Source organism: Bactrocera tryoni, chromosome 5 (genome assembly GCF_016617805.1).
Source record: "Bactrocera tryoni isolate S06 chromosome 5, CSIRO_BtryS06_freeze2, whole genome shotgun sequence".
Lineage (NCBI taxonomy): Eukaryota > Metazoa > Arthropoda > Insecta > Diptera > Tephritidae > Bactrocera > Bactrocera tryoni.
In genome coordinates, this window is record NC_052503.1 from 13,265,069 (window position 1) to 13,276,446 (window position 11,378).

Below are 11,378 nucleotides of genomic sequence, written 5' to 3' on the forward strand. Positions count from 1 at the left end.
CGTAAGAATTGAATCGTAAGTCCTTCGAATATATGTTGGGCGATTTTTCACCTGTAATCTCTAGTAAGCAGATCGTTGCTCCTGCTCCAGGTGTTTAACGCGGCACTTTTACTGCCATCCACCAAAACAATGTAGTCGTACCATATTTAAGTAGGGAACGGATGATATTTGTGTAGAACCAATGGATCTCTTCAGATTAGTTGCTTATCAACAATAGTTTCCAGATATATGACAGAACTCGAGAGTGTAATAGTTTTACCCCTTAAAAAGAGGGAATTGAATAATTAAGAATAGCTTCTATGGATTAAAAGCGTGATCAATATTTTCACAACTAACCTGAAAGTCGTATGAGAGTTTAGAACTGGTATTCTATATATGTGAAAATTTCATGTTTTTGAAGTTCATTACGTAGCTGTATAAATTTCGAGCTCAAGCTAACATCAACCGAAAGTTGTTTTCTCTGAACCGACTAGATTTTCAGTACGAACCCTCAGGAAGCGGTATTATTCGCTAAATCCATTTTATGTAATACATAAGTAGGGGAAGGTAAAATATTTCGACAAGTATCTGGATAGGATGACAGAGTTCTTATTTATGTAGAAACTTCTTGAAACAACATATTACTTCGTACTTCGAGACGATATACGATTTCGAATTTCCAAACACAGTCTCTGAGCTGTTTAAGAAACAACTTGGTTTTATAAAGTCCGCATTATATATTATAACATAGCTATTCGTTTTATTAACAATAACAAATGAACAGTTAACACATTAAACAAATCACATGTAATAACAACTGATTAATAACCCCAGTGTGTGCCGAAACCATCGAAGGCAACATGAGCGACAGCAGCAGCTGGCGAGTAAGCAATAGCTGGAGCAGCAGCAACATGTCCGTAAGTGGCGACTGGAGCAGCATGAGAGTACACAACTGGAGCGACCTTAGCGACGGGCGACAGAATGGTTTTGCTGACCAACGGAGCAGCGGCGGCTGCGGTGTAAGCAGAAACGACGGGAGTCACAGCAGGAGCAGCATAAGTGGTCACGGTCTTGGCGATAGCTGGTGCGTACACTTTGTTGTTGATACGAGTATCCGATTGGCGTACGCTGGAGTAGGGCGTATCCACAGCCTTGGAGTGATGGGAACCGGTGCCGGCGAAGGAGCGCACGACATTTTGATGGGTCGTAGCCACCGCGTCCACGGAGGGATTGGCAATCTTGGCTACGGCAACGGGTGCGACCGCTACGTGGGAGAGTATGGCGCCGGCGTTGGCAACGGCGAGGAAGGCGGCGAAGGTGAGTGCAAATTTGAAAGCCATTTCGGAGTTTAGTTTGATTTAAGGGCGACTGTTTGTGATGCGCTAAAACTGCAAGTGTCAACTGATGCTGTTTCTCGGCTCTGTAGGCGTTTTTATACGAACGTGACATATTTAGACGCTGCCAATAGTTAATTAGTTGCAATTGGATTTCATAATTTTTTTTTTTTACATTTTGCTTAACATTGACCGTGCGTTTGCAAAATATTAGAAAAGCTGGTTAATAAATGAATTGATAGAGCTGCGACGAATTCGCTTGTCAAAATTTGTCAACTGGTTTTTAATAAGATTTGTTAGTGAAAAAAGCGAAATAAAATAATGCAAATAATATGGATCATGATTTAGCGAATTTCGGCAGGGCGCTACCAGTTTTATTTCATTCAGCGGGAAGTCACAAAAACAGTTCGAAAATTTCCAATGATTGAGCGGCTCATGCTGAGACATTGAAAATTGTATTATTAACTTCGTTTGCACCGAAGCTATAATACCCTTCACAAATACAAATTCCATACAAGAACTTGATCTTGATAGTGCAGTTTGTATGGCAGCTATGGACTATGGTGGGCCGGTCTAAATAATTTCTTTGGGGTTTGTACCGTTGCTTTGGGCGATAATTCGTGCGCAACTTCGGAAATATATCTTTTCAAAAAGAACTTTTCGTTACAGTTGTAATGGCAGCTATATGCTGTAGAGGTCCATTATCGGCGACTCAATCCAATGAATAGCTTCCTTGAGAGGAAACAAACTTTGCAAAATTCAAATCTCTATCTCGAGAACTTCAAGAATATTTCGCAGACGGACATGGCTAAATTAACTAAGCTTCTCACTCTAACATATTCGACACTTCTTTCGTAGTGTTAAAAACTTCAATATACAAAATTCAGGGTATAAAAAGTAAGGTTACTATCGCCCTGCAAAATATAATAACCAATAATGTGGCAAATTATTACACTGTCTCCAAGGGAGGTAGAGTCTTTCATGCTATTTACCTAGTCATTCATTTTTACAGTGCTGCCCACTAGATATCAAAATGTTCAACCTGAAAGCATTTGGGTGAAGTGATCTCGTCACTCCGACTTATTTTATGCAAAGTCAATTCATGCAGTGCTGTCCGATAAAATAGGAACTAAACTATTTTTCATTTCGAAAATAGAGAAGAGTTCTTAGGCATAATTGAAACTGATATTTTATAGTGTAAATGATGAAACTTTTTTAAGGAACTTTCTTGAAACTTGGAACAATTTAAGAGAGAATTTCTATTCTACCAAATCGAATAACAAAAACCTCTCGTAGAAAGTACTTTCAAACTCAGTGCATAAAGTTCAGAGAGGGACTATCACCGAATTTCTGTTGCTCTAATCTCATCTGACATACTTGGATAGCGCAAGTACAAAGTATTCAGTAACTCAGCAGTCAAACTCTTTAGTACAGATGTCGGTTTAGAATTTTCCGAAAACAGTATAACCTGTCGGCTAAAAATCTGATCAGCTATTACGTCAACCTACTCATTTCAATGCATCAACTACAAGATTTTGGTTTCCTTAGCCTTAAACCCTTTATTGACTTATCTTTTTTAGAAAATATATAGATTTTCCTCCAGCGTATACTTATTCGAGGAGTTAGAGTCCAAGACTTAGATCATTCTGGTGTTATCGATATATTATTATAGGCCTCCAGCTTTTACATTAGCAAGCGAGATTATTCTAATCATCTATTGGCGAAAATCGGTAAAAATTTTTCATATTCTTTCTTTCTTTTTTCTAAACACAAATTTCTGTTCATTATTCATTCATGACTTATTTCGAACACTGCTCTGTCTTTAGCCAAGATCTTTCAACTATTTATAATGTTTTTCGAAAGATAATGTCACTTTCGATAACTTTAGAAATGACCTTGAAATCAGTTGTTTCCTCTTCTTAATTAATTACATTGCTTAGACGAATAATTTTGCTGAAGATATTCTCAGAAACAACTTAATAAAGCCATCAACTGTATCAAGCGATAGAAATTTCCAACGAGTGCTCTGTGAAATTCAAGAAAGCACTTCGTGAGATTATTAAAATCACAAAGTCAAGGTAAAGTCCTCAAGCTAATAATTGAGACCAAATCAGTTTGAAGAAGCGAGTTTGTAATTTTAGAACAATTGTTTTAACAAACAAATATGTCTATATATATATATGTAGTATATATGTATGTTTTGGGAAAACGCACAATAGTATTCTCTTGCTTCTACAAACCCCTTGAGAATATTAATCTTTCCAATTTGTCCCTCACTTCACATCTTTCAGAATTAAAGTATCTTCAAGTGCAAAAATATTTTCAAATCCATTAACAGTTACAACACTCACATACCGACACTCAGCTTCTCTTGCCAACAACAGCGCCTCATAAACGAAGATTTCAAAGTCAAACCACGCGAGTGAAATTAATAACAATTTGGCAAAAAATATGCACCCAAAGAAACTTTCAACAAGAAAACAAATAGATTTGTTGTATGTGTAAGCTTCGTAGTCTGGAAAAAAAAACAAGTTAAAATATTCCAAGTGAAATGGAGAGGATAAAAAAATGGGAATAATAGAAATTAAATGCCGGACAGATACTCATTCAGTCAGATAACAACTCAATTCAATTTGTAAGCATATTTTCGGGCGCGCTGCCCACACCACGACAGTTCGTGACAGTGGAACGTAACGGCAAAGTTTTTCAATACTCATAAATATTCATCATCGCTTACGAGCAGTTGTCGAGTATGAAGCAAACGTGTATCGAAGGAATACAAGTAAGTAAATGGAAGATGCATAAATAAAGTGATGGAAAAAGTAGAAATGTAGTTGTTGGAGGGTGCAAGTTCGAAAAGTTTGGCAGAAATATGCTGATAGAAATTTGTGATGGAAGGGAAAGTTTTCACGTTTATTATTATATTTTTGCATTGCTCGTTATTTAGGTGAAAACAAAAACAGAGTTGACACTTGAATGGTTGCGGTGAAATATGGAGTGTTTTCATATTTTTTTTTTTTTGTTTTGCCACGCGAGCTTTTGTTGCAATTTAGTGAGTTAGGCGAACGAAAAAGTATGCAAAAGACTGAGAATCTAAACGAAATAATAATCGGAATAAATATTATCGTTCGAAGCATTTTATTGCGCTTCTTATTGTATTAATATCGACTTCCGCAAAGAAGTTCAGAAATACAGAGGTACACTTCCAATATAGTCCGATCTAAGCTTATATTCGGTCAAGAACTGTCATCTCAGTAGCATTATCAAACTATCCCAGTCTTTTCTGCTTCCAAAACTATTTTTACTGTCATGACATCTGACTTTTTTTGGTTAAATCAGAAGCAATCCATTTTTTCTAAGTTTTCGGCGGATTTCAGTCAGCTTGCTAAAAAATTCTTAAAACTATTAAACTTGTTGAGTGAGGTCTTGTGTTCTTTATTAACTTTTTAAAAAACAGTTTGCCGCATAGCTCCCTCTGTACTTCAGTCGCATATTTTATGGGCCTCTGATTTTTATATTGGCTCTGAAATGTAGACTACACTTTTTTTTATTTTTGTTGTATGGAGTTTTCGATTAAAAGTGAAAAGCTGGGACAGGCAAAAATTCAAAATCTGAAAAAACATTTAATATATTTGATAAAAATAATAACTTCTGAGTATTCCCGGAACTTCGATAACGAAGAAACTAAGACGGCTGATACGAAGTCGACTTTTTTATACTCTCTTTGGATTGAGGACTATGAGTCCAACATCCTAATAATACAATTTTTTACTACAGTCATATTTGAGTTTCGTCAGGTGATCGCCTCTTGAACTCGGCATACCTCCCCCTAAATTTCGGAAACCAGTCTCGAATTTCAAAAATAAAACCGTGCACATATAATGCTTGCATACATATTCTACCTTTTTTTCGAAATCGAATCAATAACTGTGCTACCACAAATATTTCGAAAAGAGAGCAAAGTTAAAAAAAAAAATTTAACAGAGAAACGAATCGAAGGTGGTTAGAGTACATACATAGGTTACTAATGCTCATTTATACATACAAATATACAAGTTAACCGTAATTTTGCAAATGTACCTCATTATCATTTCCACTTGTACTTAGCAACAATCCATTTGAGATATAATTAGATCACTTTAATTATCACAGCAATGGACCAAATGGCATTGCTCGCATGAAACACTGCAATGAAAGAGAACCGGTTAACATTTTTCCCTTACCTGACCTCAGGCAAGTGCGAAATCGCAATCAAATGAGCAAAGCTCAACACCCACACAATTTACAAGCGAATGTGCGTTTATAGATATATCACAAACATTCAATCAAATAAAATACAACACATACACACACACATACTAACATATATCAACTTCAAGCTTTTACAAATAAACACACACCTATCCAATACCTACCTATTTCTAGCTTCAATATACATATGTACATGTACTATATATACATATGTATTATGAAAAAAATGTGTTACTTCAAATTTATGGCAACAACAACGCGCCAAAATGAAGTTATCAATTGTATAATCAAATGAAAGCAAAATCAAAATTTCAAAGCTCCGCTGTCGAACGAATTACTTCAAGTGGAATAAAAATTGTTGAAAAAAAATTAACCGATTCCCTGAATGATTGAAATGGGCGGCAACACTTAACGCACAATTTGCCAAACCGATTAGCTGACACACAAATTTAGTGCAATTGCTGGACTAGCAAGTTTATGTGCTACAAGCAATGTTTCGATAAATATTTTGATACGCTTGAAAACACCCTGTAGGAAATCGTGCTGTATTGCAATTAAATTTTTTTAGAAATCAATTGACTATTTGGTATAACTGGATAGTGAGATCCTAAATACTTGCCTTTTGGTACCAATACTAAATTATTGATTTATATTTTCAAAAATTGGCAACCATTTTCAAAAATTATAAAATTCTTCAATTATTTAATACTTAGGTATATTATTATATAAATATTTCGTTTTGTAAAAAATTTTGTTGAATAAAAATTTTGAACAAGTGGCAACTCTGCTCCAAAAATATTTCTTGAAGCAAATTTATTGAAACATCTTTTATTTCAAGTATTTTTAAAATAAACAAATTTTTCAACAATTTTTCAAACGGGTGGCAACCTTATAATTTTCTAATTTTGAAATAAAATTGTTAGCATACCTTCGCCTGACAATTTTTTTTGTCTAATTTTTTTTGTTTTATATTTTCAAACATGTGGTAAGCTCATACTATTTTAATCTTCTGAGTATTACCACGAGCAGCATTCACTGTTGTCGTTCTTCACACTTCGAGCGGATCTGTAAAATTTTAAACAATATGCTAAGTCTACGAAAACACCATCGCCAGTTCATAAAAATTCTCGCAGAGGTCTCTGCTGAATAATCTAAATATAAAGTAGATTCACAAATACGTTAGGGGCCATTGCGAAATCGAGCCGCTAATTCATACAATAGTTTAGAAGAAACTGAGATATAAGATCATGTAAATCTCTTACTCTAGCTTTCAAAGAACTCAAGAAGACATTCCTCATCGGCGAATGCAATAAAATTGCTAAGTCTTACAATATGTCATAACATCTTACAGAGCATTTGTTCTCCCGCAATAGTACTACGATGAGGGAGATAGAAGTCACTCTAATCTCATTATTCTAAGACTTGTTTGTGGAGTCCCCATTGTGTTAAACTTATAAGCCCTAAAGTTCACCCGGCTTAGGATGTAAAATCTGTATGAATAAGTAGGAAAGTGCTGAGTCCGAGTATAACCAAACATTTCATACTCTTGCATCTTGCAAGGATTTCAGCCAAGGAAGTACCTTCAGGTACATAAAGCTTGCTAATTATATGGGGTCTAGAGCGAGCTTTCACGCAATTTTTTTCATTCTAAGTACAAGTGCGCACCGTTATAAGAATACACGCTCTCTCTTTTTCATTAAGAAAACTGATATATGGACGACATATGCAATACAAAGTCATCCGGAAGTTCGAAAATTTTAATATATGGTATAGGAGATAAGGGAAGTATTGACCCCAGTCAGCACATTTTTAACACCCCGACATTCTACCTTCAGGAAATGATTCTCTCTGAATTTCAATTATATATCTCACACGTTGACTGATATTTTCTGTAAAAAGTCAACTATATATACTTGGGTCCACATATTCTTTACCTCGGGCCTTGAACAGATTTTGTTAGATTTGACCAATTTTTGATCACAAGGGGGCATACTCTAAAAACATTATTCATGTAAACTTGTATCCCTTATTTTAGTTGAAATTGGTTGGGCGGTTCTCGAGATTAATAGTTTTGTATATATCCAACATTAAACTTATTAAAGGGAGGGGCCACGGCCACTTTTTCAAAAGTTTTTCCCAAACAGACAGTCAATCGGATTTCAACTCTTCACGTCATCTTGATCATTTATATGCATAACCCTATATCTATCTCGATTAGTTTTAGGCGAAACATTCTACCGTTAGGTTTCAAACTATTAACTCGGTAACAACATGTTTCCAGAATATAAAAATATGGATTATATGCTATTTTTTGCTGGATTACAGATGTCAGACTCATATTGAAATCAGCCAAAAAGCAAAAAAGAATGACAGACAGAGCTGGAGAGGGAAATAATCGCTGTTGTTATTTTCTCTCATTCAAGGTACGCCGGTATAGGTACTCGGTTTTAACGTGGTAATATTCTAAATCTCCGTATCACCTCCGTACCTTAACCTCTCTCTAAGATTTCTTCTAATACCTTACAAATGTTTATTTTGCAACAATTTCCTATAAGATACAAATCTGCAAAGCATTTTTAGTGGCGCGCGCATATGACAACCATACATAAAAAGGCTAATCAAAACACCCACCATTTATGGAGGTCACCACTGTCACTGTCAGCGCACACACATTCATATCATACAGGCATGAATAGGCACATATTACCTCTAGAGGCATGATCAACCTTACCATACCAACTTTGCCCTCCACCTCCATCACACCGACTACCTTAACCTTTCCAGCGGCAAATCCACGCATGACGGCGCAGTTTTTTTGTTTTGTTCACCTGTCCAACAGCCGGTTCTACGCATGCGCCGCACTACCACTTGATAAGCGTGTACTTAAAATGCCATTTGATATGATTCGTAGTTTTTAATTCGCTTTGACGCGCATTTGCTCCACATTCATTGAGTGTTTCTTTCACTCCACTTTTTTGCCGCTGTCCACCTTTTTCTCTGCAGTGAAAAAACCTTTTTGCAGCATGCTGTTGTTGTTGTTTTATGTACGTAATTTTTTTGCGTTGTACTTTGGTGTTTATCGTGACGTACTTGACTTATGCTCAATTATAATGGAGTGGCGTGGCTAATGTTATTTGTATTATTAACGCAAAAAATTCAAAAAAAAATATAAATGTGAAAAACCGTTAAGCCCCAATTGTTTGTGGTGCAAATAATTCATTTTGCATTAATATATCTTATTTCAATTTGTGGTCGCCATTGTTGTCATTATTTAATAGCATAGTTTTATTTATTAATACTTTTTTTTGCCAAATGATACCGGTGTGATAGTGACCCACCAGGAAATTGTTTGCATGAATTATCGAAGCGCGGAGGGTTTTAAAATTCACTGAGACTGCATTCAAATTAGGGAAATAATATTTTTATGCTACGACCTAGCTAAGGCATGGAAGATTCGACGAGTGTAGTAAACTTCCTGATCTCACTTTTGAAAAGATAAAATTATTAGCTGTATTTCTATAAGGATGATATCAAGAAGAGTACACTTCCACAGCATAATTTCAAGGTTATACTAATTTACACTTCATAGTCCCGCCTTTCTAGATATCAGATTCCCTAAACTTGTTTCTTATTGATCCAAGCCACATATTCTTAAATTCGAAGGAATATAGGAAGGCAGGGTACTCACAAAAACTAATTTCACTTTCCATATTAAACATTATCATTAATGTCTTCTAATGGAATGTCTAGCTTAGGTTAGGTTAAGTCATGTACTGTCCTTTGTTAAGCCAAATGAATAAAACTCTTGTAGTTGGATTTCAGCTATCGGCAGAAACGCCCGTGACCGATCACAAATCTGCCTAGGTGTTTTATTTTCATTTCCGCCATTTCACCTAAATGTCTAAAAATATTAGATCCGAGGTGTTTTTGCCTTCATCTGGCAAAAGCGGAACAATCGAGGAAGCAGTGTTAAGATGATTCTATCTCACCTTCTTCCACATAGCGCATGCAGCTGACATCTGGTGAGATATTCAATCTTACTGCATGAATCCCGATCGGACAGTGTCCAGTTAGAGCTCCATTAAACCATTAGAAGGTGGACCTTACAGGGAGCAAAGAGTTCCCTAGGCTTCTTAGGATCCAAATGGATTGTCCAAGTAACGAAAAATTTCAACGAGGTTACACTTCCAGAAAATGGAATTGAATTTCTTTTCAGCCGATTAAGATAACTCAATTTTGGAAATCTGAACTTTTTTAAACTAGTAAGCTATATTTTGAAGAGAAGTCTCAGAAAACAATACTCTTAGATTCTAGGAGATCGAAAACTAACCATAGGCCAAGTTGATAGCCAGAAGTGTTTCGATGGATGTGCGGCTCCTCAGCAAAATGGTCTTTTAATGGACCTAACAAGCAGTTTAATAGATCGTACTTAAAATTTAATCAGTTTTCATTATCTATCAAGGCTCCTATAGCTAAATGTTATTGAACGAATATCTAAAAAGTGAAGAAAGGAGAGATCCCTTTTCTCAACTAAATAGCCCTTAACAACTGCAGATTACAAAATCTTCTACTTTAAATATGTCCAACTTACTGAAAGAGAAGTTCCTCGCCTGTAAATTATTATTAATTACTTTTCTAACCTAGAGGCTTAGTCTTCTTTCGCAGAAATTCAGTCACAATTCCGCTGTAATGTTTCAAACACCATTGTGGTTATTCCTGCAATTCTCATAAATCAAACGAAAACGATCACTTCATCTCTAGCACAACAACTCCGGAAATATTTAAATGCACTTGAAAAATTTAATTTGCATAACAATGTATTTTATTCGAAAAATTATTTAACAACAAAAACAATAATATTAATAAAATGATAACACTTTTCGAACACCCAAGAATGATGTTTGGAAATTATTTACCAACCCCAGTGGGTACCGAAACCATCGAAGCTCATGTGTGAAGCAGTCTCAGCTGGAGAGTAGTGTATGGCTACAGGAGCGGCTTGGTGGTAAACGGGAGCTGGAGCAGCATAACTCACAGCCTTAGCGACAGGCACTTCATGATGGTATACTGGAGCTGGTGCGGCATAAGTGACGGTCTTGGCGACAGCTGGAGCAGCAACCAGAGCATGGGGTTGAGCGGGAGCATAGACAGATTTGGCAACAACAGGTGTGGCGTGTGTGTACAAAGCGGCAGCGGGTGCTGGAGCAGCATAAGTCACGGTCTTAGCAACAGGAGCGGCATGAGTGTAGACAGCAGCTGGAGCTGGAGCGGCGTAAACAGTCTTGGCCACAGCGGGTTGGTAGACATTGTTGCTGACGCGTGTGTCGGATTTGTGCACGCTGGAGTAGGGAGTCTGGATGGTCTTCGAGTACTGCGAGACGGTGCCATCGAAGGTGCGTACGACATTTTGGTGGCTGGAGGCAACGGCATCCACAGCGGGATTGGCGACATGAGCGTAGGTCACCGGTTGCAGGACACCAGCGCTGGCGACGGCCAAAAGTGCGGAGAGTACGACGAATTTGAAAGCCATTTCTGTTATTTATTTGTAGCGAATTAAACGAAGTAAAATATTGAAGTGTTTGCTGTTATGTTTGCAATGGTTTGATCGTTTGTAGACTGATGCTGATTTCGTCGAAATGTGTTGCTTTTATATGATCGCTGTGTCGCGATTAGCGAGAGCGCGGTTTAGGTTGAAAGGTTTGCAGCATTAAACACAAATCATTGCAAATTTAATCTCTTCCGTTTACTTCGACTTGGAGTGACACGCATTTCGCTTTGAGTTTGTTTTCTTTTTTATCGCGTTTTCGAAAATCA

The 11,378-nt window shown here is 36.6% G+C and overlaps 1 protein-coding gene across 1 annotated transcript; it reads right to left on the reverse strand.

Moving 5' to 3' along the window:
- Nucleotides 1-800: 800 nt before the first annotated feature.
- On the reverse strand, nucleotides 801-11,094 carry LOC120776977 (pupal cuticle protein G1A-like). Its single transcript, XM_040108074.1, has 2 exons — nucleotides 10,485-11,094; nucleotides 801-1,327 (listed from the first exon to the last, which is right to left on the reverse strand). Exons 1-2 carry the CDS (start codon nucleotides 11,092-11,094, stop codon nucleotides 801-803), a joined length of 1,137 nt encoding a protein of 378 aa, XP_039964008.1.
- Between the last annotated feature and the right edge of the window lie 284 nt (nucleotides 11,095-11,378).